This window comes from Colossoma macropomum, unplaced genomic scaffold (genome assembly GCF_904425465.1).
Source record: "Colossoma macropomum unplaced genomic scaffold, Colossoma_macropomum, whole genome shotgun sequence".
In the NCBI taxonomy this organism is placed as follows: domain Eukaryota; kingdom Metazoa; phylum Chordata; class Actinopteri; order Characiformes; family Serrasalmidae; genus Colossoma; species Colossoma macropomum.
Genome location: NW_023494789.1, coordinates 32,151,513 through 32,177,863, shown reverse-complemented (window position 1 = coordinate 32,177,863; position 26,351 = coordinate 32,151,513). Strand labels below are relative to the sequence as shown.

The following is a 26,351-nucleotide window of genomic DNA, read 5'->3' as shown; positions in this document are numbered from 1 at the left end:
GTTTATTATCAGTGCACAGTTTAAAAGTCAGTATCTGTGATGGTACGGGGGTGCTTTAGTGCACGTGGCATGGGTGGCTTGCATATTTGTGAAGGCACCATTATTGCTGAATGGTAAATACAGGTTTTAAAGCTGTTAATCTGTTAAAACTGTTGAGCAGCTGAAATCCTATATCAAACAAGTGGTAAACAGTGGTAAACATGCCCCTGTCCTAACGTTTTTGAAATGTGTTGCTGGCAGTAAATTTAAAATGGACATATATATTTTTCAAAAAACAATAAAAATTCTAAGTTTCAACATCTGATATGTTGTCTTTGTACTATTTTCAATTAAGTATAGTGTTTAAGCGATTTACACATCATTACATTCTGTTTTTATTTATATTTTGCAGTGTCTCAATTTTTTGGAAATGGGATTATACATTTAGGAGGGTTGTGACATCTCACAAAAGATATTAGTAATAATTTTAACTATAACATTTGATTAACTTAAAAAAGGAAAAACTAATACATCTCATTAGGCCTTAATTGACATATTAGGACAGATCAGACAGGTCAAGAATTGTCATAAGGAATTTTTGGATGATGACAATCACACAAAGTAATGAATTCTCTGACTCTTCAAACACTGGGCCTCGATAAGCAGCTGCATGAGGATCTGCAGGAATTTCCACGGTCAGAAATGCCACGGTCAGAAATGCCACAAAAAAAATGACAAGGCAAACTGTGTAAGTCAAGGCAAGATTCAAATGACTGAGGAAAATCTTAGATAGAACTGCTCCTATGGTGGCCAAGAAGGCAAAGTAAACCACTACATGACAGCAAAGGACCTGAAGAAAGGTTTAGCTGCCACAGCACCTTTCTACTGTTCAGCGCTGCTTACACAAACATGATATGCACAGGATGGAAGAGTCATTGGAAGGAAACCTTGCTTCTGACCTGATTACAAAAGTCAACATCTGAAGTATGCAAAATAACAGCTATCTAAGCAAGAGTCATTTTGGAAACAAGTGCTATGGACTGATGAAGTAAAAATAGCCCTTTTTAGCCACAATCACCAAGGGTATGTTTGGAGAAACAAGGGAGACCTTGCAGACTGTTAAGCATGAGGGTTATGCTATCATGCTTTGAGTTTGTCTGGCAGTCAGTGGCACAGAAAACACTGCACAAGTAGAAGAAGAATGGATTCCATTACATATCAGCAAAAATCTAGAAGCAAATGTGGCACAGTCAGTCAATAAGCTGAAAAGAGGCTGACTTTCGCAGCAGGATGGTAATCCAAAACATACCTCAAAATCCACAATCAACTACTTCAAGAAATGCGAACTGAAGCTTTTTGCAGGATGTCAGGACTAGAAGTGATAAAGCGTTGGTGAAAATTCCTAAAACAGACTGTTTATATTCATTTTTATAGCTAATTGTAAAAAGTGTTTGAAAGCTGTGATGTATGCCAACGTGGGTGTTATTAAGTAATGACGTAGTAAGTGTCCAAACCTTTTCACATGTCACCATTACTGTATTATTTTTTTCTGTTTACCTTTTTTACTTTAAAAACCAACAAAATATGTAATTTAGCCAGAGGTGACCAAAATATTTCATACAACTCTTATATAAATCCACTGGAGCATTTAACAAAAAGCGTTCTGCTTTTGCAGAGTTCATGAGACATGTGGCAGTCCTGCTCAGAAGACTGTGGGAGCAGCAGTGGAGTGAAGTAGACTGGGAGAGGAAACTAAATAAATAAATAAATATGAGTTGAGAATTTCGGTATTAAAATATATTCTAAATGTCTTCTGAATGTTACAGCTGATGTGATTTAACTGAATTTGCTACTCAATACATGTTGTACAGTGTACTCAGTATTTAGCCATCACTACTTTTTTCTGACGTCTTAAGTTTTCTGCCCAATTCAGCCTTCAACCAAAATAAAAACAACAAAAAATAAATAAATAAGGGGGGAGAAATCAATGTTCCACCGTGACTGGGGAGGATGTGTTTAATACAAAATGAGGACAATTTTCTAGACACAGATACTAACAAGTATTACACTGAATTACACTCTCAGTGGCAATTCTCTATTAGAACTTTCTTAAGTCTGGAGGGTCCCAAAAGTTTAATTTGTTTTCCCACTGGATTAAAAGTTCCCATTAAATGGTGAAATCATCTTCATGACTCTTTCTGAAACTTCATGTGCACTACTTCTTTCTTTTGCAGGTGACACAACATACCTAATTTCACCATGAAAGCCTTACTTTTGTCCCTCTATACATTCCTTACATTCTGAGGGTATAGTCCATGGCCTGCTTTCCATTAGAGGAAGTTCTTTTTTAATACATAACCACTTTCCAAAATAATTGAAACACTAACGTTGTTTCAATCAACTTAAGTATGTGTGTTTAACATTTACAGTTTTTCTGCAACAAATTCACTGAGTGCAGGCACATGACACCCAGCACATAGAAGACCATGTCTATGCTCATCTCATGATCTTAACCATTTCACCACTTATGTGTGAAGTAAACTGTCAGTAAAAAAACACAGAACATTTGATCTGGAGAGCACATCTACTTCTTTGTTTACTTTTAAAGGGAAAGAGATGCTTTCACTTTTATTACATAAGAAAGCAAATATTAAACAATGACCAACAGTGTACAACCCACAGTGGGATGTAGTTTCGTTTATTGTAAATGAAAGGTATACGCTCCAGCCCCAGGCACCAAAAGGAATTTCTGTTTATCCCTCTCTGCTGTTGCTAAACCACACAAACACACCACACTGTTACACTCTTTTTTTTAAGCTACACTCACAATTATACAAAAACCTACTAACTAAATCATTACAATTGCTGACAATATTCCAAATAATAGGCTATTTACAGCCAACAAGCCATTAGAAACTGTGGATTTCCCACATTACCAACTGTCCTGCTGACAGCGGACGGCAAAAGTCCCAAAAAGACTTGGCTAAACTCTAACGTTGAAGAAGGGATAGGGGAAGTTCTGCAATTAACAGTTTTACACTTCAGATATTCAGATTATGAATCTTTACCAATCTTTAAGGACCTTTGTGAATTTCATTGAAATTTCACAAAAAATGTGAATATTGATGGTGTTCTAACATTATGTGTTTCATATTGTACAATGAAGATGCAAACAAATAAACAAATGTAAATTTAACTAATTTAATGTATATATTTATTTATTTATCTAATTATTTATGTTAATGGATTCACCCTTAGATACGAACAGTCTTGCCAATTAGATGAAAACTTTACCGCAACTTATTTAATTTGATTCTAATTAGGCCAACATGAAAGTGTTAATTACAATGATTCTGTTGCTGAGGAGGCCCAGCTGACCTTGGATCAAAATGATATGAGGCAAAGATCCAAGTAAGTATGAAAGAGGGTTCATTAAAGGGCCTTGTGACTTCTCAGTTTAGATCTATGAGACATGAATGAATAGGGATGTAAACTGTGGTCTGAAGAATACATTCAGCTGAGCACAACACTGACAAATTTTTTGTTATTCATCAATTTCGGCTTTAGTGCATCTTTACAATCAAACTCGTGATAGAAGCACATGTAACAATGGAATATTTTAACATCCTGAACAAAATTGATTTGCAGTTATAATAAATAATCAAAATTAATATCAATATCAGCAATAACAGTACAAATAACAACAATAGTACAAAAGCATTTCACACAACAATTCCCATCCTAAAGTGAATGTATTTTTTATATGCACACTAATATATGGATAATTACACCAAACCGGTTCAAAAACAGAATTCAAAACAGATTTTAAATTTGGACTTCAGATTAAAATTCTTTTGTTTTCAGTGATTCTATGTCTTAACCTCTTAAATGGCCCAAGGTGTTGTTACACACTTCTATAACCTAAGAATAGCTCAGTTAAGCTTGCATTGAAGTCCCTGTAGTTACTGAACAATAAGCCTTAGTATGCAATAAACCTGGGATTTTAAGGGATTAATTATGTTTATTTGATTAAAATAAATGATGGAACATTCCATTTTGTCACTACCAAAATAATCATAACAATAATGAAACTTAGCCAAATGTTCGGTAGTGACCATTTTATCTAATTTTGAGCATAACTCAAAAATGCTAGCCAGTAAATTTTTAGCAAACACAGCTTTGAACAGTGGTGCAATCATATTATTTTTCATTAAAACAAACGTTTACTTAATTGCAGCATGCTGTATATAATTGTAAGGGCAAATTGGGTGTGTGGCCCATTGCACAAGAAATGTAAATAAGATACTCATGGGCACATATTTCTATGCACTGAGTCTGATTCATCAGTTGTGCTCAAATCACTGTTGTTTTGTCATATGAAAGTTCCCTGAATCAGACATGGAGTAGTTCGTATATCATTCGGGACAGTCTAAGACATTCTTTCTTCTATGCAACTTTGATGAACAAGGGTCTGTAAGTGATGCTTGTGCATTAGTGTGATATGTAAGGAAAAGCAAATGAGTAACTTTTTTTCAGACTGACTGAGAATGTCAATGCAGGACGTGATCAGACAGTGTTAGCAAGGGTTGCACTGCTTAAACCCCTCATTACAAAGATGAACGCAAATTTGAGAGTTTAGTGGCGCTAAAACCATTATCACTGCTCTACAGAGCTGTGAAAAAAACAATGTGGTCAGTTAAGTCATCCTTCACCATATTCTTCACAAGTGGGTGAGTGCATATGTAGCAAATGTTAAGAGAACAGTACAGGCCTGAATGCCTGGCCCCTGCAATAACAATGCGGGGGTCTGGTTTGTGGACCTGACATGGTCTGCTTGGCCCTACAGTGGGAAGGGACACTACAAATCAATACAACTTTTTTCTGACTGATGACCTTTGTCCTAAGAAGAGGCATTTCTATTCTGTTGGGAGTGGTCTCTTGTATATAATAGTCTTTATAGTATATTTTACAGCACATGTCTACCTGACCTGCAAATGTACAGACATTCAAATCTGCTTATATACAGATATTCACACATCTCATTTGTACATTTCTTGAGCTCCTTTCACATTGGCTGTTTTATTCTCTATTCTATTTATTGTAATATATTTTACTTTTCCCTTAGTTTAATACTTAGTGATAGTCTGTGAGCTGTCTGGTCTGTTTAGTATGTTACATGTCATACATGTATGCACTCACTTCTGACTCAGGATGACAGTGTGCCCATTCACAGTGCACAAGGGGTCAGTGAATGGCTTGATGAGTATGAAAATGATGTTAATCATATGCTGTGACCTTCACTGTCACCAGATCTCAACTCAAAAAAACCTATTGGAGATTTTGGACCAACATGTTAGACAACACTCTCCAAAACACCAAGTGAGGGAACATCCTTTGGAAGAATGGTGCTTCCTCCCTTCAGTACACATGAAGAGACTGGTAGAATCTATGCCAGGGTGCACTGAAGTTGTTTGGGCTGCTCATGGTGGCCCAACACCTTCCTAAGTCAGTATGTTGTTTTTTTTTCTATAATTTGTCACCTGTCTGTAATGGTAAAGCATCAAATTCAAGTTAAAGAAAGAACATTCTTCTTACAACAAGTTGTCAGCTTCCAAATATATACATAATCACGTCAACAAATGGCTCAAACACTTGTGTTGTTTCACTCATGTAGAGTATGAGTGCAACCTTTAGAAAAGTTCTGCAACTTGGACAACAGTTGCAACTTTTTCAAGCACAGTCATCATAGAACAGATGCCAAGTATGATTTGCAGGCTGGAAATGAATAGTCATTTTAAATGGGTGTGACTCAGCTGCACAACTAAACACAGCTAATGTTTGGGAAAGGAATGGCATTCTGTATTAGATGGATGGCCTCTGGTGCCTGAGTAAGGTGCAGTAAGGTGCTGTAGTGAGGGATTTGTCACATTGAAATATCACCAGAATGAATAAAGTATTTATATAAGTTCAAACTTATCAGTGAGTTGCAAAAATGGAGACCTGTAAGTAGCTTGATGAAAACTGAGCCTGATGAGCTTCCCTTGGTCTTTGCCACCTTCAGCACATAAAGCTATACAGTCCAGAATATTAATAAAATGCACTTTTTTGGCTGCACACCTGCAGAGTCTATTTATTGCATGTCCCTTAGCCTTAATTTCTCATTCAGTCTAATCATTTTTGTACCACTTTTTCATTTTCATTTAAAATCATTACATTCATTAGGCACAGGGCTTTTCCAAGAAATCTGCAGGGATATTGTTCCACATCCAATGTTCAGTCTTAGAAGTTGGTTGCATTTTGTGCTTCTCACAGCCCAAGAAATCCTAAGCACTTTAGTGATGTTGAGGTCTGGACTCTAGGGTGGTCAGTCCATTGTCCTGAGAACACCAGCAACTTCTTAGTTGCAGGTGAGTTGCAATTTTTCTTTCTTTTTTATTTTCTTTTTCTTTTCTCAGTAACAGCTTCTTGACAGTTACACATCCTTTCAGACTCATAGTGTTGTGTTGTGGAAGGATAGACAGAAACACCTGTGGATTTTTTCAGATCTGAAGCAAAAGTGGAGCCTGATTTTCTCCTCTCTCTCAAAGATGAAAGCTTTAGTTGCTGTTGTCAGATTGTCACATTTTTGATGGTTTACCAGCTGTTGCATGTTTGTTCCATCAATTTTGAATTTCCTGTTTTTTTTCCCCTTTTTCACTTCACCCCTAAATGGCCATTTTGACTGAAAATTAAATAAATGCGCGGTGGTTTCTGACTTTTGCACTGAACGGTACCGGAGTGAAAATTGAAAAATATCCACATTTAAACAGACCAAAGTATATCAACATAAAAAAGTAAATACTTTAATAGATAAAATTAATAGTCAGGATATGTTTTCTGTTGAGATGATGTGTGGTGCAGTGATTAATTGGAGGTACTGGTCCTTGGACAAAAATGAATCATAGCACAGTTGTGGGTAGTTTCATTTAACACAAATATAAATTCATTTAAAATATAATCATGATAAAATGCACTGAAACTTGACTGATTGTCAGGAAAGAAATCATGGTGTTTGAGTACTTTGAAGAGTCAAATAAAAAGCATTCCAATAATACTAAATTACAAATCTATCATAATAATACTTAAGTACAGCACTCAGATACAATCACTGAAGCATTTTCTACCCTTGCTTCACTTCATCCCATCAATCCAAATCTGTGAAAGGAAAACACAATTTATAAACATGTTTATAACATATTCATAAAGCAATACTTAAACAACTATGCACAGCTTATGATGGGAAATGCAAGATACCATGAGGTGTTTTTGAAAAAATGGCATTACAATGACAAAAGACAAACATGCTTTTAAATGTACTTAAGAATCAAATGAAATATTGTTTTTAGTTAACCCAAGAAGAAATATATAGAACTGATTTCTGTTATTGTTAAATAGGCCTCTACCTTGTATGTTCCATTGCTTGGAAATGATGCTTTATACCAGTGTTATAAATGGAACAAATGTCCATTACTTTCAATTAAGGGCCTTTCTGTCAATACAATGTAAATGACTTCAGTAAACATCTTATTTCTGCAAGTGATAAATGGCAAAAGCTGTTCATAAATACTGAATTATTGCTTTATAAATACAATATTTTATTCCTATGCATGAGCTATGAAGTTCTTTTGTAGGAAGCACTCAAAATGTTGATACTTTAACATGTATTCAAACTTCAGATTGTTTTGTCCTGTCAGAGATGATATTGTGTCATCGTCAGAGAGTAAGACACAGGGGAGGCCATGATTCTGCTGCAAGAAGTGCTCTTTGTTAACACCACCAGAAAAAAACAGATACAAAGCACTGAAGTCACGGTGGAGGTCACCATTAGCCATAGGCGTCCACCCTGTGGTGACTAACCCTCACACAAAACACCCACACCCCCAACACAGAATAACACAAATAACACATACACAAACCTTTAAACAAACAGACAACATAAGCAATGTTAAATGTCCCTTTTACAGGGAGCGTGCACCTTCCATGAGCCTCTACGGCAGCACGAGACAGTAGCAGGATGTTACATTGTACATTTCCTGTGTACATAATGACTGGGGTATTTGCCTGAATCAGGTAGTATATGAATATAAAAGTGCAGATGTGCAACGGTTCTGTTTAAGAGCAGGAACCCACTTTCCCCATGACAGTCAGTCCCTACATTTAGAGTTCAGGCAACAACATTTGACAGTAATATGTGCGCAGACCTTAAAATGGGGCAAGAGTGGGGAGATGTTCTTTTGGCGCTCATTTTGTAGCTTGGCAAAGTGTTCTGTCCTGTTTTATGCAGTGGGGAAAAAACTGTAAACAAGTTCTCATAAGATCTCACAAAATTTGTCCTTGAGTGCTTCAGATTTACAGTGCTGAACAAACTCCCACAGCGCAAAAACACATCAAGCACTGGACTCACCAGGAAGTTGTTTGGCAAAACAGAAGTGATGCATAAATATCTCTGCATGAGCCACTGTAGTGCATCTGGAGTGCAGTCATAACTGCTTAAACAGTATGTTCCTCCAGCTGTAGCATGCAGTACATAGTAGCTTGGGGTGTTAGTGAATACCTGTTAGTGCTTCAATTAGTCAAGAAAAAAACGACTAATTGAAGCGCTACATAAAAAGGACCACCTTTTATTTGTTTCGTATGACATGACAAGCAAAGTAGTAAGCTGTACACTATGCTAGAAGATGTTTGCTAGCACTTGTCATCTGAAGGAAGTCTGAAGCAATAAAAAGAAAGTTTTACATTATTGCCACTAAAGCAATGATGCAGAGATCTCTAACTGCTGTGCTATTATTTTGATCTTTTTTGGAAGACATGATCAAGAACAGGACATGTGCAAAACCCATCTGCACTTTAAGGGGAATTGCGCCAACTTTTCAAAATTCATGCATATTTTAAAAATCATTCAGAGTGGTTTGACATGAAATAGTTAATTGCAGAGAAAAATACTGTCTTTTTGCAGTGGTGATGGTAGGAATGAGGGGTCACAATGTTTACAAATGACCTCTAAAATGACCGATAAACCTACACTTGTCTTCTGAGTTTTATATGTGAATAATATAATAGTGGTTAATCTGAAAAAATATCAGATTTCAGATTGTGCTATTTTGCCTGAATTTATTAAAAAAAAAAGTTGTGTCCAAAAGGTTTAGGTGCCCCTGGTTTTGTTGGATTTTTGTTGTGTGAAGTTACACACAAATGTTAATGCACAATTACTATTTATCTACTGATTTTAACATGTTGAAGAAAACAAAATACACATATGTAAATTTGGCCCGTGCAAAAGTTTTGGAACATTTTTTTCAAAAATTGCACACTTTAATATGCAGAAAATGTGTTGCCTGTAGAGGATATCAACTTATTTTCACTTCAAAAGTCAACAAAGCATGTAATTTGACCAGGGGTGTTCAAACTTTTGCATATAACTGTACATTTTAGGTCAAACTTTCTCAACACTTCTAAAACGATGTTTAGGCATCAGGCAGCAAATGTGAAACCATTTCATGGAATAACTTTCTTTGAGGCAGCTTTCAATGGCAATGACATTTGGTTCCACCCCCATGGTGAGCAATTCTGACTTGATAAGTTGCTCTACAATGAAACATTTCATATCAAACCACTCTGAATGACTTCATATTTTAACCAGTAAATTATGCAGAAATTTTAAAAATTCTGTGAAATCTCCCTTTATAAAGGGGACTGTATAAAGACTTCTCTAAAGGCAGTGGTTATGTACAAAACCATCACCAGTCAATGAACCATTTTAATGTTTAAATGGTTCTTTGTATGGTCAAGTGGTTCTTCTCCATGATGGAAAACCTGCTGTATAAGTTTCTTTCAAGAACTCTTTAAATACACAGACTTTCATAGTGAACAATCCAAGACATAAACAAGAGGGAACAAATGAAAAAAATTGTAGTTAAAGCTTCAGTTGCACAAGAAAAGCAGCCTCTGTAAAATGCTCTTGGCAACCAATGAACTTCTCGAAACATTTAAAGATTGTGCTGATAGTTTCCCCCTCAAACCCTCGTTCAGTAAATTAAAAAGTTTTATCGTGGTGCAAATTCCTCAGACAGAGGAAGAAACAAAAACTCAGGCTGCCTGTTGGGCTTAGCACCAACATAGATTACAGACTCTACTGCTTATAGAGTAATTCACACATCGCTGGTTAAACCTTCCTATTCACTTATTAAAGACTTTGGCCCCTCAACTGATAACCAGCTGACAGCACTAAGCATTCAGTAAGACAGTAAATACCACAAACATATTGTTTTGATCAAACACTTGCAATACTATAATGCTTAAAAATGTTCTTTGGAGGGACTGAATGATGTTAACTGAGTTAAAGAAAACATCTATTGAAAGATGGAACAGTGAATTGTTCTTCTATGGCTTCATTCCAAAGGACGCTTCATGGTACCATTACTTTTAAGAGTTTATATATTACTGTACAAAAGTGAGAGACCATCTTTCATTAAATGAATTTCCTGTCTAAATAGCCATTAAGTACAAGTTATTCATTTCACAGGAGAAATTTCTGAGACAATTAGTTATGGATTATTCTATATGGTTCAAATTCAGAGTTGAAATCAGATTTCAGACTTCTAACTGACTGGGACGTTGGACTATAACTTCTTTGATAACTTTTACAGCTTTACTTTAAAATAAATTTAAAAGATTTTTAATAAAACAAAACAAAACAACAACAAAAAAATAAGTATTATTTTCACAAGTTGAAATTTATGGGGTTAGGGTTTGGGACAGCCACCTCCGAATAGAAAGTACCCTATAACAAATGATGATTTTGTATCTATTTAGCTTATCACTATCTCAGTATTATGATCTATTTAAACCCAGTGCATTGGGTTTAGATAGATCATAATATAATCCTTGTAAATATATGAGTAGTCTTTCTTTTACTATGGAATAGTTTCAACTAATTCAGTAGAATAGTCCATGCATCAATGTCCATTTGCATAGTGAAAGAAAAATAAGTGAACTAAGTGAGCTTCCAAAACTGGAGTTTAAAAAAATTATTAAAATATCTGGTAGGCCACCAACACTGTCACCATCAGATAAACAGTTCCTAAAGCTTTCATCTTTGAGAGATCTGAAAAAAAAAATCTACAGGAGATGACGCAACCCTCTGGCTCTGAGAAAAGGAAACGGAAAGGAAAAGAAAAGGAAAAAAATTGCAAATCAGACGAAGAAGCTGCTGGTGTTCTTAGAACAATGAACTGACCACCCCAGAGTCCAGACCTCAACATTACTGAATAACTTTGGGATTACTTGCATTGTGAGGAGCAGAAAATGTAACCAACTTCTACGACTGAACTTTTGGAGTTGTGGGAAAACATCCCAATCGATTTCTTTGAAAAGTTAAAAGCAAATCTCCTGAAAAGAACAGAAGCTGCAAATGTCAGACATGCTAAACACTGAAAAATATTAGTATTTGAGGTCTATGTGTAATTTTCTGGTTATCATGTCTTCTGTTTTTTCTTGATACTGAAAAATGAATAACTTATTAGTTTTAACTGTAAATTAAATAAATGATGAGTGGTCTCTGACTTTTACACAGTACCTTATGAGTCTGCTTTATTGGCTGAAGTTGACACTAAATTAAGTTGGTACTCCTATATAATGTAATATGACCAGCTTTTGCATCACCTTATCCCAGTGTAGGATAATGATATTGCAGTGATATGAATCCAGAGTCCCTCACAGTCAGACATCAGATGGTCTTCTACCCCAGCTGTCTTGATGTCAGGGGAGAAAAATGTCTTTTCATCTCTGGTATCATAAATGCACTCATGCTGATAAATCAAGAAGGTGATCTCGGCATAAATTAAATTTAGTCATCTCCCAAATGTGGCATGCATTGTATTATACGACAAGTTCAGAGTTTGGCACAGCAGATCAAAGGATGGGTTCTGGTGTAGCTTCAAAGGGCAAACATGGACAATTTAGAGACTCTTTGATTTTATAAACTAAATTTCATAATTACGCAGGCACAAAATCACTGGCCAGCTGAGCACAGCAATATCCTTGCATTTAAATGACAAAAAATCTTGTTTTCCCATAACATTCCATCAAAATGCAATGACTTTACCTGCATCAAAAACATTCTGATTTTTGAATACATCACTGTGCACTGGCAAGTGGGGCAAAAATAATATTAAGCAACAATACCATATTTTACCTTTCTCTCCCATTACTACAATGGCTGAGCTGCAAATGCAGGAAACATTTTGATCAAAATGATCTGCACTGAAACATCTGTACTGAATTTTACAAATGCTGTGCAAAAAAACCCTGCAAATTTGTAGACACTCTGCAGACTCAGGCAACATGACGGAACTGATTCTGGAAGATGCTCAAAGAGGATGAAGCAGTTCAAACTTTTAACATTCACCTAACAACTTTTATTTGAGCAAATAACTAATATTACTAATAATGGGAATTAGCTGTAGAGCATAGCTCTATTATTTCAAAAAGCAATAACAGATAGGACTAATAACTTCCGTAGTACAGCTATGACCTATCAGATAGCTAACTAGCCAGCCAAGTTAACCATGTACTTAATGTAATGTGAGTCTATGTTGTCTTATCAATTTGTCTTATCAGTGAGTTTCCATCACAGATATTCTGTCCCCACTGAGTCACCCAGAAACATTTCCATTCTGTTGTGGCTAGTTTTGCAGCTTTTCTGAAGTTGTGTTTTCTTTATTTGCAGAGCATTTGTGAAATGTAGTTCAGGTGTGGTCATGTTGATGACAGTGTTTTCTGAATTTGCATCTCATTCATGGGTTTGCAATGCATTTTTCATCGTACTGTGCATTCGGTCTTGTCAGCCATGCACTACCCCATACTAGAAAATGGATTGTGAATTCAACCTAAAAAAATGACTTCATGGGATAACAAGTTTAACTGTTTTAATTCAAATAAATACGTTGAATGAAACGATGCAAAATTTTAGTTCAGATGAACAAACGCAATATTTTAATTAATTTCAAACTTTAAAAACACTGAACTTGTCAACTTGTACCCTGTCCTACTTTTTACAGTGCACTTATCATAGAGCAAGTTCAAGCTCAGACAGCTCAGAGACCCACCTACATCCCACATTTCAGTCAGACACACTGTACAGAGGGAAAATGTGTCATGATTTACAGCTCACATTGACTTAAAGGACTCATATCCTACATTTTTCTTGTATATTATCTATTCCCATGATGTCCACATATGAAGTTTGCATACCAAAACAGTCGTAGTTCATTTTTCCATGACCATTTACCAACATCTCCTTATGATATATGGCTGAGATATATGAACAAGCTCTGTTCTGATTGGATGTGCTGTATTGTGCCTTATTCAAAAAGCAATTGGGGCTGAACTTCACTATGATTGGGCTAAACTGCTGTAGGAGTAGGTGGATATATTTAAACGCACTGGTTTTTGCGACATCACGAAAACAGTGAAATCAAAACAGGCTGTTATTGCAGCTATGTTTACATACATTGATTGTATGGACTGGGGAGTGATTTGTACAGTTTTGAAACTTTAACAATGTTTACACATCACATCAAACTTCTTTATTTCCAAGAAGTGAGGAAAATTCAGTTTTCCATGATTAAGGCCCTTTAAATATTCCAAACTATCATAATTATCCATTGGAAATCCAACTAGCGTAAAATATGGAAGCAGCTTGTTCTAATGAAGCCTTTTCCTGCTCACCCTCTCCACTGGACATCCCTGGGGGTCTCTTTCTTTTGGGCAGTGATGGTAACTGGGTCATAGAAAGAGTGTGTTTTCTTGCACGACTGAAACCAGAGCTTTGCTGTCTGTAAGCAAGACAGGCATCAGATTTGTCACCTACTCTGCATTCACAGCTTAATTTACTTAAAAGCCTAAAATACAAAATCAGAGCTTAATATTTTGTTGTTTATTCTGAGAGTAACAAAAAAATGTCCTCATTTAAAAAGAAAGCTAGTGAGCTAACAACATATTCTCTGCTTTTGTATATAAATCAACTAAAAAATAATACAGCAAAATATAAAAAATATAATACACCCAATATTGGTGATGATTATAATGTATGTTTACGTCACGTCAGATTCAAATTCAGGCTCCTGAGGGAACTGTTGGTTACCATTAAATACTGCATCCGAGTGGGCTTGCCCGGCGGGATGGAAAAGCAGAGGCACTCTCTAGAGGACTGAACCCTCAGCCCACGGCCACACAGCAGATGGGATGAGTCTCGGATTAACACACTGCTGCTGTCCCCTCATCTGCCCTCTGCTGCGGGAAGCCAAGGGAACGAGAAGCAAGACAAACTCTTTCGCTGTCTCAGACGCACCCGTGCAGACAAGGCTAAAAGTGACAATGCTGCTGCTGCTGCTGAGGTGTTCTGGGAAAGTGTGTTTATGCAATTGTATTATGTCTACTCTCCTTTCTATCTATTATCTCTTTTAGCTATTTCAGATGCACATGAGAAAGAAATTTACAGGTCAGTTAATGTGTGTTTGGTTAGTTGCTTTGGTTAGTGTCAGTGACAGCTTTGAGAACAGCTTTTATTGGGAGGATACAGCTATAACTGGTTAGCTTTAATTGGAAAATTGGAAGGCAGTGGCAGTAAAGTGCACAGAAGTAAAGAGTGGACTAATGAAATTAAGACTGACAGATTGACTGATATACTTAAAGATTTTTGTGTAATGTTCTGTTATATATGTTTCCTCCATTATTTTCTGACAATGAAAAATTTGTACTGAATGGCTGTTTTGACTTGAAACAAAGGAAAGGGTGGTCTCTGACTTTTACATAGTACTGTATGTAGACTGGCCCTTTGGGGTATATTGCACTAATCATTTGAGTTTATGTTTTGTTTCCAAGGAAAAGTACCATTGTACAAGTGACCATTATAAACAAGCAACTGTATATTTTTAGAAATATTTGAATTGACTTGATTATTATTATCAAATTATTATCACTTTTATTTACTGCCAAAAGCGAAACTTTTGTGGATGACAAAATGTGGATTACTTAAAGGGCATTCTGGCCCAAAAGTCGCATTTAATATATCATTTTGTATGTTATGTATATTCTGTAGTGCAATATTACGTCCCTTAGCCTCATAGAACTGACAAACTTGCTTGCATTCATCAGTGTTTTCTCACTACAATACCCAGCATGCATTACGTAAATACATAATGCATAACACAACCATTACAAATCCCCCCACAGCAACAAATAAATTCTGAATGCAACAATAGTCACTGGTATAGAGGCTATAGACATTATGTTTGGCTTCCTAGCAGCAACATTAACTGTCTGGCTTCCTTCTGTAGTAGCCAGCTAGTGGAGAAAAAAAGTCAAACATTCCAGCCTTGTGTATCCTCCCCAAGCACTTTATTTCCTCCCACCTTCAAGATTAGATAAGATAAGATCATTAGAGGCAGGGGTATCCTAGTTTTTAAACTGTTAAATCTCATCCTCAGGACTATTATGGCACCACTGTTGAGGTGAGTAGGAATGCTTACAACATTGAGTTGAATTTTTCATTTTGGCTGGAGTGCCCCTTTTATCTGCATAAGTTGAAATACTGAACTGAACTGAATCAGAACTATATTTCTTCAATGTAAATAATCTCGTTTATAAAAATGGCAAAGATACAGGCCACAGACCATACTGACCCTTAATAAAAACCTAAACCACAAAGAATCTCCCACTTATCTCAAGACTGAAAATCACATTAAGGCTGGGATACCTTTAGATCTTCAGTGTAAAATTGTTTTGTGACATACTTGTGACCTAAATTTACCTCTATCGAAGGTTAGAGTTTTGGAAACCAGCAGAAATTTCATAACAATACAGATACACAGATAAAGTGTTGTGAACTTCTGCATGAGCAGATTGTGCTAAGTTGGGCAACTGAGTCACACCTATATATACACACTCCGGTTTGACTTGCAAATCTGCTTTTTCATTTCCAGCATTAATATTCAGCTTTCATCACAAGGGAAGCTGGTGTTTTGAATTCATTTGTGCTCTGCTCTGGGTGTGTACTTTTCTTGAATGATGCCTGTCTCGATCTGAAATTGTTCAATAAGGGACAGAAGTGCATGATATTTTGTTATCATAAATGTTGAGTAAACATTATGAAAAACTGAAGATTTCTGTCCTACCATGTCTTTGAAGAAGACTGGAATGTATAAGCTGTGGAAATATTTGAATTCATCTGTAGTCCAAACTAGAAATTGAGATCATGTTATGATGTTCCTAATAGCTTCCATTCATTGTTAGGCACGTTACGCTCTGGCTTAATTGACAATAGAAAGAGTACAAAAAAGATTGAATATCCAATATTCCAATATACACAGTGTGTCCAAAAGTTTGTAGACACCTTTTTCATCCAGTGTTTCCGCTGAAATCAAGGGTCTTCATTTGTTGCAGTGACGACCTATACTCTTTTGGGAAGGCTTTACACTCGATGTTGGAACATTGCCGTGAGGTCAGGTACTGATGTTGAATGATTAGTTCTGAATTACAAACACCACTCTAACTCATCCCAAAAATATTGGATGGAGCACCATCACTCCAGAGAACGCAAAGATTACATATTATTTCTGCTGCACTGTCCAGTGCTGGGGGGATTCATACCCCTTTAGCTGGTGCTTGGCATTGGGCATGGTGCACTTAGGCTTGTGTGCAGCTGCTCCAGAAAATACCATTCTATTGACTGTGCTTTTCAGTAGACAAACTATTCTACAAACTATGTGCAATTTAATGACTGTACAGCAATGGGTGCACCCTAAAGTAGCTGAACCCACTAATTAGAGGGGTGTCTATGAAAATTTGGACAATGTACAAGCAAATGTGAAATTTGGAGTGAAATAAAACCCAAAATACACAGGTTTCATTGAACTAGTAGCAAAAATAATTGTTTGTGTGTTTATATTATTATCATTATTTATTTTTAATGCCAAATTCAGATGAAGACAATTCATTGCTAAGATCATATTGTAGGAAAAGTGCAGTAATCTACCAGTCCAAGACTGTATAAGTAACATACTGCATAATAACAAATCATGCTGTTTTTGTTCTGCATAAAAATAAGATTATGTGCGAATTCACATCATTGTAAAATACAATTGGAATCTTGTACTTCTTTATAATCAGGCGCTCTTTGAGTGCTCTGTGCTCTTTTGTTTTCTATTGAATTTTCTTCAAGGCAACGGATAAATAAATGGCAATATCATTCCTGTGAATTTGCAGTGTGGGTGGGGACATGAGCCTGAGCCATGTATAACAGGTCACTGTCAGAAGTCGGTGTCAGATCATCATCTCAGGCGATTAAACAGAGAAGTTCCCCTTTAAGGCTGAAACCGTGAATCCGCACTACTAAGATGGCAAGTCAAAATTCTTTTTCTCTTTTCATCCAGTCAATGTTTATGATCCTTTATTGTATTGTATATGTTTTCTCAAACAGAAAAAGTAGACCAAAATTAGGCCAGTTATAGCAACTTGCCTCCTTGCGAGTGAATAATGAATGCAGACTTTGTAGTAGGTACAGTAGAGTCCAAAAGTCTGAGACCACTTTGAAAAGCCTGGACTTTTTTATTTATAACTGGAAATAATCAAAGTTTTATGATTGAAATAAATTAAAACTGAAACTGTAAAACTGAAACTGTAGCAGAAAATGTTAACAATTCAAATGAAGAAGAAACATTTAAGATTATGCACTCTTACTAGGTCACTACGCCTGGGCACTGTCAACAATTATCCATTATATCTACTTCACCTATTGTTTTAATAGTTATTGCCTCAAACATGCATTCACAAGCTTATTCTGGTGTAGGTTCATGATGACCTGCTCCCCTTGCTGGAGAAACATCAGACAGCAACACATGATCTAAAGGAGTGGTTTCCAAAGCTGCGCCCACATGCTTTACATACTTAAAAAAACGTGTTTTCTGAGTCACTCTGGAGGTCAGCTATAAATGCATTTGGAGAACCATGCGGTGTTACATTTACATAATTTTCACAATTTAACTCATTTGAACCACCGGGACACAAACGCAAAATGCAGATAATTTTTCTGACATGGAATGTCAAACTCTGGGAAACTCTCAGCAGAGATGGGGCGGGGGGGGTGATTTACTCTTTCATTGCCTAATGGCTATTTAAGGCACCTTAATCATCCTTTTAAATGTAAAAGTGAATAAAACATTATGTGTACATATTATTTTTCATGATTTAGAAGGCCAAAATAGCAATTATCGTCTTTGAGGTATGGCCACTGGGTTACCTGTCAATCATCGATGATATACAATTACATCCCAAAGTAAATGTTAAGTCCTTTGTACAAAAAGGTCAGATATTTTTAGTTTCATCTCTTCCATTGAAGCACGCGTTCAGACGACTCTCTACTCATCAAAGCCTTGTTAATCAACTTGTAGCCATTGTTTAATATGCGCGCAGTCAAAGCAAAAGAGGGGCATACCAATTACAAGCTTTCGGACATTCATTAAATATTTCAAAGATTCTACTTTTCATGCAATTTGTTATGCTAATAATAGAATTTGTGATACAATATTTTGTATTAACTTGGATGCTAGTGGTCTCAGACCTTTAGACTCTAGTGTACATGGTATAATGACTCAATCATTTGTGTATCAATATGTCAAACATCTTACAGATGTATTGTATATCTGTATGTGCATGTGTGTGTGTGTGTGTGTGTGTGTGTGTGTGTGTGTGTGTGTATGTGTGATGCTTCAGGTGTTTGCTCGTTTTCAAACAGGATTTGTTTTGCTTTCTACACTTCTCTGTGTTGGTTGTACACTGGCCAGTGATGACCTTCTGATTGAGTGAGTAATACATATCTAGACACACACACATACACACACACACATACACACACACACACACACACACACACACACACAAATAGTTTTCAAATAGAGATGACTCATTTGCTTACATTCAGCTTGATTATGTAATTATAGTTTGAAGCTGATTATGATAATGAATGTTACAATTTCATGTTGAAATCATAATACATAATACTATACTACAGTGAGTCAACCTGTACAATTGGCTACATAGAGTTAAGATTTGAGGGTATCATTTTTGTTTATAGAAATATTTAAGGAAATGATCAGGACCCCCACAGGACCACCCTACAGGGTGGTGGATCGTTCTCAGTACCGCAGTGACACTGATGTGGTGGTGGCATGTTTGTGTGTGTTGCGCTGGTACGAGTGAATCAGACACAGCAGTGCTGCTGAAGCTCTTAAACACCTTAGTGTCACTGCTGAACTAAGAATAGTCCACCTACCAAAAAATATCCAGCCAAGAGTGTCCTGTGATCACCGATGAAGGACTAGAGGATGAACAACACAAACTGTGCAGCAACAGATGAGCTATTGTCTCTGAGGTGGACAATTAAGGTAGGTGTGTTTAATAGAGTGGACAGTGAGTGGACACAGTGTTTAAAAACTCCAGCAGCACTGCTGTGTCTGATCCACTCATACCAGCACAACACACACTAACAAGCCACCGCCACGTCAGTGTCACAGCAATGCTGAGAATGTTCCATCATCCAGATAATACTGGCTCTGTGGTGGTCTTTTGAGGGTCCTGGTCATTTAAGAACAGGGCATTACAATGGCCACCTAAAATAAATCATTACCTATTTCCAAAATAATTATAGTAATATAATCATTAATTATTAATAGAATATTGGTGACACTTTATTTTGAGTGGTCCTTTTCAGATGAAACAAACACTCAACAGACTCTCAGTAACATGTGAAAAACATATGAGGGTTAGGATTAGGTTTTGGGTTAAGGTTAGGGTTAGGGTTAGGATTAGGCCCAGGGTGAGGGTGAGGTTTTGCGTAATGGAGGTAACATAGTAACAATACATCTACTTAATGTAAGTATTGTATCAACAGAAACATCCTCAGGATATTTACTTCAGTGTATTCAGATGCTTCACTATTGCTACTTCACTGATAATCTGTTAAGAGTTTATTAATCATCTACAAAGGACCACTCCAAATAAAGTGTTACCATAATATCTCAACTCCAGTTTTGAATAATGTATATTACATTTCAGGTAACAAACAAGCTCCATTACATTTTTAAAATTAACTCAAGTTGAATATCCAAATATAATACTTTTTTGTTAGTTAGAACATTTTAGAACTACCCTTGCTAGTTTTGATAGAGTAGAGGTTCTTTTGATTTTGGTATTGATGTACGGTATAATTGAGGCAGAAAGTGTAAACAGGTCTCATGATGTTTTCTCCATGTTTTCTCACAAAATGTGTCCTTGAGTGCTCCAGCTGTATAGTGCTGAATTAACTCCCACAGCGCTAAAATGCATTGGTCAATGGGCTCACCAGGAAGTTCAGCTCTTTGGCAAAACAGAGCTGATGCATAAATAATATTTCTGCATAAGCCACTAGAGAACATCTATAATGGTGTTATGTTTGCCTGGAAAGTATCTCCCACCATCTGCAGCCCAAACAGCAGAGTAGCTTGGGGCATTTTGTAAGCATCCATTAGTACTTCAGTTAGTCATTTGAAAGCAGTGCCAGGGTTGAAGTACTCTGGAGCAACAATTTATTTTCCATATGACAACAATGTGAGAAGGAAAGCATTTGAGACATACAACATGCTAATGGGCGTTTGCTAACACCTGGTAACAGCAAAGCTAGTTGATACCAGTTGAACACTGAAGCACTAATAATCACTGATATCAATCTATACAGCTTCGCGACCACAAAAGGTGCTGTAACTTCATTTTACATTGAACTTTTTTCCTTTTTAAATGCTCTGAATTCGTTATCCAACTACAGCAGCATTAAGGTCAAAAAGATGAATCACACATAGCATCTTTGTGGTTCTTGCCTGAACTGGGACACCATTCACTGCAAAAATTTCTCTTCTTTCTTTTTTAAGATTTTAGCAGTGCATCTCTGTATCTTTGTATGGCCTATACCCAAAACTCCTTTATGTGGCTTAGGGGAAGTTGCAGTGAACTGGTTACATGAAGAAAGACAACTGTTGTTTTATTTAGAGGAGTGCAGGATACAACCTAAAGCAGAGTAAAACGTATAAGATTATTTATCCAGTCATATAGATAGTCATGTAGCACATGCTTTGGGTCATATTCTTGTATTATCGTGACAATATGAGCTGCAAATTCTCACAGCTTTCTTACAGACATTAATCTAGATTCACCCAAAATTACCTTTTTTCATCAAGAGTGTTTCTCCACAACTGGGGTGTGTTTAAGTCACATAATTCAGAACTGTATTGTTTTAATCACCCTCTTAGAGCTTGTCACATAGAACCACTTTAAAGAATCAAAAAATGAATCTGAGGTTGGTTACTTTTTCCTTTGTTGTGCTTTCTTACTGTCATGGTGTATGTAGCTAAGAGGTGGTCTGGGGAGTCACTGGGGGGTCCAGTATGTGTATCATTTCACACTTTTCACCAATCTCTTGAGAAATCTGGCAAGTTTTCAGATTTGCAAACATGCTATGGCACATTGTAAAGATTTTCAGAGGAATTCTGAGTATAGTTACAGTTGCTAGGCTATGAAGGACCAACTGTGTGAACTAATTTGCTACAGCACCACTCTGAGGAAGACTGCATAGTTAGAATAGAAGAATATGAAAGACAGAAGCTTGTCAATTGTGAAGTCCCTGAATTTGTATTTTAGGGTCTTTTTGCCCTAATGAACAGCATAAGCAAAATAATAAAGTTTATTTTCAAGGACCTCCTAGAAGTTTGATTTTGAGACACGCTGGGGATCTAAGAGATTAATCAGGAGGTCCCAGACCACCTAGTATTTCCAGACCACCCTTGTATACCGCACCTTGCCTGTGGTGCGTCTGTGAACTCCTTTAGCCCCGCCTTTGGTCGTCTTTTGTGGAAGGACACCAAATTGTGCTCAGGAAGGAAATAGTTGCAGTTATCCTAAATGGTTGCCCCTTCTTTTAGCTACTCTGAGAGTTTTTTTTTTAGCTTGTATAATTAAAAGTGAGTCATACTGTGTTCTAAACCACACTGATGTGTCTGCACAACCTAAATTAAGATGCAGTTTGAGGGGGTTGGGTGTGTATGAAAACAGTTGTGCTGACTCAGTCGGTGTTTGTAAGCGATGTTAGCCTTGTAGCTTCACTTCTAAACTAAAGGTGAAAAATTTGAGACCAACATGTTTTGGCTGATCGACTGCATTTGGGGTAAGTGGAAAATCATGCAAATGTGATTTTTGGACAAACTATTCCTTTAAAAACTCCAGCAACACTGCTGTGTGTGCTCCACTCTGTGCAGCACTCACATACAAACATGCTACTACCATATCAGTGTCACTGAAGTGCTGAGATTGATCCACTACCCAAATAGTGCCTGCTCAGTGGTGGCCCTCTGGTTATTGATGAATGGGGTTAATGTGGGCTAACAAATTATGCAGAGGAACAAATGGACTACAGTCTGTAATTTTAAAACCCATAAAGTTCACCAGACTTGATAAAATGGACAGTGAGAGAGTGTAGATATCATGTAAATACATTTCAATTTTATTGTGCTGACATTCGCTGTTCTACTTTGTGGTCAACAATAAGTCTGCCAGAGTTTGACACAGCCTCTTTTCACTTTTTGTACTTATTTTAATGCATACATTTTTATTTATTTGGGATGGAAAGCCCACTTTATACAGATTTTTATACATTTGTATTAATTTAACAGTGTTTACAATTAACCCTATCTGTACTTGTCATTGTGGAAAAAAATAGTCATTAGATGTGTCTCAGTATGAGGCCCAGTATAGACAGGTGGGCACAAAATCAGCATATACACCCACACACACATTTCTTGTCAGACTATAAATTAGCCTTAAAAAGGTCTACCAGTGATCAACATTAATTATAAGGTCAAGAATTTCAGAAGTTAACTTGTCAAATTTCTGATACAGCTCAACAGGTGACGATGATTACATACTTGCAGTCATAAATAAGCTGCTGACTCTGGAGAAAAGACTGTCTGCATCTGAAAAGGCAGAGAAGGAGCTTCAAAGAAGGCTTGATGAATCAGAGAAGAAGCAGACAGAACTGCAAACCAAACTGGCTGCCTCTGAGAGTGTTGTATTGGAGCTGAAAAGAATGAGCAAAGGTAATGCAGTTTCTACAGTAATATGAAGATTGTGTAAATTTTGTTGGTTCCTTTAAATGAATTACTCTTATTTCTTCTGTTTGTGACTTTAGCCACTCCACAGGTGGCGTTCACTGCTGCATTAGGACAAGATCATACTGGTCCCTTTGATTATCACACTACTTTGATCTATCAAGACGTGATAACCAACGTTGGTGGGGCTTATGATTCTGAAACAGGTCCTGAACAAAAGCACTTTTCATCAGAAAGTCACAGATTTGTTCAGTATATGAGAAACAAGTGTTCTCAACAATCAAAGAAATTACACAGATTGTCTTTCTTAACATAATTTTTCTATTCTCTTCAGTTTTTTCATAAAGAAATGGATGTTTTTTTTTGCTTTGTCTTTCTTCTTACATGCAGGTGTCTTCACCGCCCCAGTTAATGGTGTCTATACTTTTTCGACCTATTTCTTCACATGGAGTCACAGTGAGTCAACAACGTTGCACATCTTCAAGAATACTGATGAGCTAGTTGCATCGTTCGTTTATGAGTCTACACCAGAGCAGCCCCTCAGAGGGGAAAGCAGCTCCAATGCAGTTATAGTGCAGCTGCAGAAATTTGACAAAGTCTTTGTGTTGCTCAATGAGAGAGGCAAGATCATTAATGGTGTTATCAAACTATCAACGTTCAGTGGAACTCTGCTTTTTCCTCTTGATTAATAAAAAAATTAATGTATCAATTGAATTAATGGGATTTATTCCCAAATTATTGTTGCTTATCAGATCTCCATTTTGTGCTGATTAATCCTAGATTGGATTACTGCCGCACCATGCTTCCTTTGTTGTATGTTATACTTCAACATAATAAATGGCCTTGCTGAATTTGCAAGTTGTCTTAAAAGTGCTTTTTTTTTAGAACCAAATAAGACAAACATATCAGTTTTCAAATGTTATCTCAACACTGTGTCAGAACCCAGTGCTATGGAATATACCATTTTCGTATTATTCTCTTAATATAAAATTCTCTTGTATAGACTTGCTCCAAGTATTTGACCCTTGAAATTACTAGTTTTGGAAGGATCTCGAGATGTTTCAAAGGCTAAATTCATACACCCATGTTACTGTTGATAGCTTGCATTAACCCTGGCGTGACTCCGCATGTTCCATTTGCACTAAACAAATTGAGAACCAGTCAAAGGATCCTTGCTTGCATGAGCACTGCTCATAGATTCAGTGTTCAAAGTATCTACAATGTGTACTGTGGACAGGTTGAAGCTGACCCAGCCCTGAGCCTCCAACACTGTTACAGATACTAGATGACAGGTTCCTGTGGTTTATGAAAGATTTCTACCACCAATGGAGATTTTGCCTTGACATTCATGAGGAATTGGTGAAGTTAGGAGAAAAATGGCTGTTGATGATAAAATACTAGACTACATTTTTCTTGTATTTTATTCTTTTATCACTGAGGTCCACTCATGACATTTGTGTGGGCCTATGTAAAAAATGGTCAGTTTCTTTTGTTACATGATCATTTTCCAACCTTTCTCTATCCCTTGGTTACTGTGGCTTTAAGACATGTATGAAATGTGTATGTAATGTGATACAGTAGGGACCAAAAGTCTGAGACCATTACTGAAAATGCCTCTATTTTGCATTTTTCTGTAATTTGATTAATTTTTCATTACAAACTACATTATCAGCATAACATAACATGAATTTCAGAACTCCTTAGTAATTGTCTCCCTTTTGGTTTAATGACAGTGTGCACTTGAGCTGGCACAGACTCTGATCAGTGATCACTAACAGTGACAAAAGCCTCCGATAAGTAGATCAAATCCACTTGAGAATTGTTTGAACAAGAGCTTCAATGGAAGTCTAAAAAAAATATCAGTGGCTTAAAAGCACAGCTATATATTTTACAGGACATCAATAATATTTCCAGAACATTTTAGCAATTTTCTTATGTTCCAGGTGTTTCCATGACTAGTCTATATATTTCCAAATTTACCAGGATGTGTGGAAATCCTGATAATAGTGATGTATGACATCATGCAAATGACTTAATTTGGTGAAACATGCCTTTGATATTGATTATGATAACTGGATCTTGAGATTGTTGCTGGAGCTGGATAGGTCACTGTAGTCTGGAACAAACTTTTGATTAATCGGACTCATGACCTAGAGGAGATGTGACACTGATGACCCACAACTAGTCAACTGATGGCAGCTCCCACCACCGTCGACACTAACAGAGGTCAAAGGCAGCCAGAATTTGCAGTATGGTTTTCTCTTTATTCACAATTATACATATTTTATAATTAAATGATCAAATGTGTCAGTACATAAGCGCACACACTCTCTCACACATACACAAACAAATCAGATCACAGTAGAGGAACATATTCAAAAATGATTTTTGTCAATCTGAAGGATGGACGCTTGGCTTTTTTTTCTTATTCAGAACATTTTCATTACTGTGTCTTCCAGTGGGAAAAGACTGAAACAAAAACCTATAGCAAAGAAATTAGAATGTAGAAAAGAACAGAATACGTAGTTTCCTCCTGAGAGCACTTTGACATCACTGAGTTTTGGAACTCAGATGTTTCTTTTACCTTTCGCCATAGGGGCTTTGGTTCCCGAGGTTTTCTCCACAGAAAACTGCATGACTCCAATTCTGCATTACCTATAAAAATACATTTATTAGTATTTCAGTTCCAGAATAATGAAACATGAAACTAATGGCAGTACAATGCTATAATATTTTACCATGGCACAAGCCCAGAACTGCTGCAGACCAGTTTCATTAACAAGACCAAATTAAGCAAAAATAACCAAATGACCAAATTTAAGGTTTACCATAAAGTAAATCTTCTGCTCTGGTGACAGCTGTGATGTTTTGGGGTCCTTTACAGTCCAAGTCTCTGTGTAAATCAACACTTTTTCCCCTTCGTCATCTTGATTCAAGGGCAAACAGTTGACAATATGACATACTGTTATTTACCGCTTGTATCCAAAACAGTGAGAAGACTTTAATCTTGTGTTGTCTTTATACGTCTGACCAAGCTTGAACCACACATTGGAAATGAAGAGGCAGACTTAAAGGACAAAAAGGGTGTTTGAAGTGATTCACATGTTCAGCACAACAGCATTTCAGAACATTGCGTATCCACCA

General features: G+C 36.6%; 1 protein-coding gene across 1 annotated transcript; it reads left to right on the top strand.

The window, feature by feature from the left end:
- The first annotated feature begins 17,351 nt into the window (after positions 1-17,351).
- LOC118807634 (complement C1q-like protein 2) lies at positions 17,352-24,236 on the top strand. Its single transcript, XM_036569671.1, has 6 exons — positions 17,352-17,417; positions 18,790-18,878; positions 22,999-23,195; positions 23,288-23,413; positions 23,598-23,828; positions 24,211-24,236. The coding sequence occupies exons 1-6, from the start codon at positions 17,415-17,417 to the stop codon at positions 24,234-24,236; spliced, it is 672 nt and encodes a 223-aa protein (XP_036425564.1). The 5' UTR covers positions 17,352-17,414.
- Positions 24,237-26,351: the final 2,115 nt, after the last annotated feature.

Excerpts from the sequence above, each read along its gene's own strand:
- LOC118807634 (XM_036569671.1), top strand. Across the intron at positions 18,879-22,998 it reads AGTGATGACCTTCTGATTGA|CTCAACAGGTGACGATGATT; the intron begins GTGAGTAATACA and ends TTTCTGATACAG. Across the intron at positions 23,196-23,287 it reads GCTGAAAAGAATGAGCAAAG|CCACTCCACAGGTGGCGTTC; the intron begins GTAATGCAGTTT and ends TTGTGACTTTAG.